The following is a 4,980-nucleotide window of genomic DNA, read 5'->3' on the forward strand; positions in this document are numbered from 1 at the left end:
TCTTTGAGATGATGAATGGAGCTTCAGCCATGTAGTGATTCCACTTCTCAAGTCTTGTAATGGGTTTTTGCCAAATGCAGGTTGGTCAGCTGGAGGAGAGTTTCTGGGTGTAGACCAGTGCTGTCCAGTAGAAATATAAAGTGACCCACATATGCAATTATAAATTTACTTTTCAGTAGTCACACAAAGTAAAAACAATTTAATTTTGAAAGCAAAATGTAATCATTGCAACATGTACTCAATTTTTAAAAGGTCTCAATCAGTTTATTCTCTTTTTCTCATTATATCTTCAAAATTGAGTGTGCATCTTATACTGAAAACATATTTCTATGTGGATAAGCCCACCTCAGATGCTCAATAGCTGCCTGCAGCTCATGGCCATCATATTGGACAGCTCAGATACAATATAGACCCTCTCACCACCTAACTTAAAATCCAAGGAGGAATTGTGTCCTTCATTCCAACCAGCATTTTAAATATCAGAAGTTCAGGGCCATGAGTCAGTTATATTTATGCTAATGTTGTATCTTCATTACCCAGTAGAAGTGATTGCAAATCACTATTCATGTAAAGAGGAAAATGTCCCAAAGACTAACATCCATTGAGCTCACGTAAATTCCAATACCGTGCACGTTTTTCTCCAGACAGTGGCCATGGGTGAACACTTCAAAGAAGCAAGCAGATGTTGTGGCTGCATGACTTATCTTGAAAAACCCATGTACCTGAAATGTGGGTATGTATGCTGCCTCCAGTGCATCAATTCACTGAGGAAGGAGCCCAACGGGGAGGGTTTATTGTGCCCCTTCTGCTCCCTGGTCTCTCAGAAGAAGGACATCAGGCCCAATAGCCAGCTGGGGGTGCTGGTGTCAAAGATCAAGGAGTTAGAGCCCCAGCTGAGAAGTGCTCTCCAGATGAACCCAAGGATGTGGAAGTTCCAAGGTGAGGCATCCGTACACCCTGCCCCAACCCACAAAGGGCCCTGGAAAAAGCAACTTGTCAAAAGCTCTCTGTTAAATAAGGGCATTATCTGAAATATGGCACCTAAAATTTTTGTTCTTTCAAAGTAACCTTTGTGCTCACCCATAAGTATAGATCAGAACTATCTGTAGGTTTTTAAGAAAATATAATGTTTAGGTCATATCCTAGACCTGTGCTATCCTGTATTTCCAATAGCCACTGATAACTATTGATCACCTGAAACTTGGCTATTGACACAAGTAGAAACCAGATTCTGGCTATGCTGGATTAAATAAAGTGTATTATTAAAATCAACTATATCCAATTCTTAATACTACCATTTAATGTATTCGTAAGAAATTTGAAATTACATATGGGCTCACACTGTGTTTCTTTGGCCATCACTGGTGTAGAACAACAATTCTCGAACTTGATTGTATTTCAATTTTCTGAGGATCCTGTTTACAGATGCCGATTCACTGCAGTGGGCTGGCCTGTGAATCTCCATTTCTGACAGGAGCCCCCGTGGTGCTGAGGCTGCCAGCTCATGGGCCCCACTTTGAGTAGCAAGGCCCTGCACCCACTAAATCTGACCCACTCTGGTAGTGAAGCCCTGGAATCTGCAATGTTTAAAAGCCTTAACGTGATTCTAATGCACACTGAGTATGGGCAAGGAATGCTTCCCAGAGCTCAAGCCCCTAGGGAAAGGGCAGTAGAAACGACGGTGGCTGTGCCTGTAGGCTTACCTCCTCTGCGGACTCTGCACCTGAGCACTGCAGCCTGCGCTCCCTCCCTGGCCTGGAACTTGGAGAAATCATGCCTGATTCAGTCTCACAACTCTGAGTTAAGGTGAATTATCACAGCTCAGCTGCACGTCTAACGGCTAAATTCAGCATGCCAGACCAGACGTCCCAGACTCATAGCGAAACAAAGGAATGGCTTTGTTTTCTAAGTGAGTTATATCTTGCTCGATGCAAGCTTAACTTAGGGATGCTGAAACCTGTCCCAGAATCCTGACAAATCTTGACAATTCCTCTCTGATAGTCAGAAAGTCTGAGCCATCTCCCAGAGAGCCGTGTTATGATGAAGCCAAGTAAAGCAGGTGGTCTTTGGCCCGGAGGGTTGATTTCTGAGGCTCCACATATTTTGACAAAATCTGTTACTTTGTCTAATTTGAGATAAAATAACATTGTCTCTTTTTTCAAGCGTTTTATGTACTACAGGAATACATACATACATACAAAGAAAAATTTTTAATCAAATAATCAAGTAATGTAAAGTAGTGTAATGAGAATACATAGAGTGAATAGGAAGGAGTAGTTCCCGTTATAATCATCCATCTTACATATAAAATTTGATGTAATCAAAGGACCAGGGAAGTTTTCCCAGGAAAACTCTGATTAGGGGAAAAATTGTAGAGTTAAAGGAGGGAAACTGAATGAGATATTTGGACCTTTCCAGTGGATGTGAAGAGTGTTGTGTAGTGTAAGTACTTGCTAATTTGCTTATGTTTCTGTCCTTAGTGGATATGACTTTGGATGTCAACACAGCCAACAAGCACCTCATCATTTCTGAGGATTTACGGAGTGTCCGCTGTGGGTATTTCAAACACTGTTGGAGGACGCGTGCTGACAGATTCATCTATGCAATTTGTGTCCTGGGCTCCCCTCGGTTCACATCTGGCCGCCATTACTGGGAGGTGGATGTGGGGACGAGCAAAGAATGGGATGTGGGGATTTGCAGAGACTCTGTTAATAGACGAGAGGCATTTGTACTGTCTTCAGATCATGGTTTCTGGACTGTGGGTTCAAGAAATGGAGATGTCTTCTCAGCCAGCACTGTGCCTTTGACTACTCTTTTGGTGAGCCCTAGGTTACATCGAGTAGGGATTTTCCTGGATATGGATATTGGGATCATTTCCTTTTATCATGTTAGTGATGGATCTCATATTTTTACGTTCAGTAAAATTTCTGCTGCAGAGCCTCTGCGTCCATTTTTTGCTCCTGCAAATCCAATGAAGGACGACCAGGGCGTCCTGAGAATCTGTCCTATGATTAATGCAGGCACAGCAATTCCTCCAATGAGTCCTGGGCAAGGAAAATGAACCTCTGACTGCAGAAACATTCATAGAAAATTCTTGTGTGCTCATAGCTGTACCTAGGAAATGTTGTCCTTGTTACACAAGGTGTAGCAGAAAAATATGGAAGAGTTCATGAATTATGAACACAATTAATTATATTTATTAGAAAAAATTACATTTCCAACATTTATTATTGTCATGGTCGTTTCCTTTGGGACTAGTTTATATTTCTGTTCCAGTTAATATGTTCTGAACTTTCAGATCAGTTTCCAAATATTTTCCTTTGTATTTTCTGTAAGATCAACTTAGTGTGTAATGGAAGTTATTAATTAAATAAAAATTTGAATGTGACCCAATGGATATGTTGATTTTATAAATGACAAGGAAACTAGACCTATAGAAATAAAAAAATATAGTTTCACTCACCAACTGAAAAACACATTTATATCAAATGCACATAAACATTCACGGAACATTGAGGAGCGTGGCTAGGGCAGCAGGAGCAGCTTATTCAAGGAAGTGGTTTCACCTGAACCCTAATCCCAGCCTGATCCCACAGGGGCTCTGAAGTGTGAATGGCACCAGTTTTCCCACATCAAAGAAAAAGGCATGGACTATAGCCACCGCCACCCCCCCTTATCTCTCTGCCATTTCCTACAGGCCAGGGGGTAGAGAGAGTGGACCCTCCCAGCATTTCCCTGTGAGCCAGCTGCTGTCAGCCCAGGGCAGTTCTTTAGAGACCGGTGAGTCTGTCACTGCAGGTGGGCTGAGTGTGTCATCCAAGTAGATGGGATCTGAGCAGAGATCTACCCCTTTCCAATCCAGGACCTCTTTTTAATATTTCTGTTTTGTTCACACGCTCAACTAATCATTATTTTCTTTTATAATATTCAGTCAGAAGTTTTGTTATTTTACTGAGGTCTGTTGGTTGATAACATTTCAGGTGTATGTTATTATATTTCAGCTTCTCTATAGACGGCACTGTATTCACCACCAGTAGTTTAGTTTTTATCTATCACCATACGTATGTGCTTCTTTACTCCTATCCTCCTCCCCTGACTTCATTCCCATCTGGTGACCACCAATGTTTTCTCTTTACTTATGTGTTTGTTTGTTTATCTTCCACATATGAGTGGAATCATATGGTATTTCTCTTTCTCTGTCTGGCTTATTTTGCTTAGCATAATACTCTTAAGGTCCACGCATGTTGTCTTTTCCATGGCTGAGTAGTATTCCATTGTACATATATACAATATCTTCTTTCCATATCCGTTCACCCTTTGATGGACACTGGGGTTCCCAGTCTTGACTATTGTGAATAATGCTGCAATGAACATAGGGGTGCATATATATATTTGAATTAGTGATCATGTTCTTTGGACAAGTACCCAGAAGTGGAAAAGCTGAATCCTATGGTATTTCTATTTTTAATTTTTTATTGCTTTTACTCCATACTGTTTTCCACAGTGGCTGCACCAGTTTTCATTCCAGCCAGCAGTATATGAGAGTTCCATTTTCTCCACATCCTCTCCAACATTTCTTATTTCTTGTCATTAATTATACCCATTCCAAAGGATGTGAGATGATATCTCAGTGTAGTTTTGATTTGCATTTCCCTCATCATTAGTGATGTTGAACATCTTTTCATGTGTCTGTTGGCCATCTGCATATTCTCTTTGGAAAAACCTCTGTTCATATCTTCTGCCCATTTTTTGATTGGATTGTCCATTTTATTGTAGTTGAAGTCAGAGCTCTTTGTATATTTTGGAAATTAACCCCTTGTTAGATATATGATTTGCAAATATTTTCTCGCAGTTGGTGGCTTGTCTTTTCATTTTGTTCATGGTTCCTTTTGCCATGCAGAATTTATCCAGTGTGAGGCCTTCTTTATTATCTCTGCCTTTTGTAAAAATTTGATAAGTAAAAATGAAATCCATAAGATT

The 4,980-nt window shown here is 40.5% G+C and overlaps 1 protein-coding gene across 1 annotated transcript; it reads left to right on the forward strand.

The window, feature by feature from the left end:
* The first annotated feature begins 653 nt into the window (after nt 1-653).
* LOC103555542 (ret finger protein-like 4A) lies at nt 654-3,061 on the forward strand. The gene is made up of 2 exons (XM_008527160.1): nt 654-939; nt 2,481-3,061. The coding sequence occupies exons 1-2, from the start codon at nt 654-656 to the stop codon at nt 3,059-3,061; spliced, it is 867 nt and encodes a 288-aa protein (XP_008525382.1).
* The last annotated feature ends 1,919 nt before the right edge of the window (nt 3,062-4,980 follow it).

Source organism: Equus przewalskii, chromosome 9 (genome assembly GCF_037783145.1).
Source record: "Equus przewalskii isolate Varuska chromosome 9, EquPr2, whole genome shotgun sequence".
NCBI lineage: Eukaryota > Metazoa > Chordata > Mammalia > Perissodactyla > Equidae > Equus > Equus przewalskii.

Excerpts from the sequence above, each read along its gene's own strand:
- LOC103555542 (XM_008527160.1), top strand. The coding sequence starts at position 654 with ATGGGTGAACACTTCAAAGAAGCAAGCAGATGTTGTGGCTGCATGACT. Across the intron at positions 940-2,480 it reads AAGGATGTGGAAGTTCCAAG|TGGATATGACTTTGGATGTC; the intron begins GTGAGGCATCCG and ends TTCTGTCCTTAG.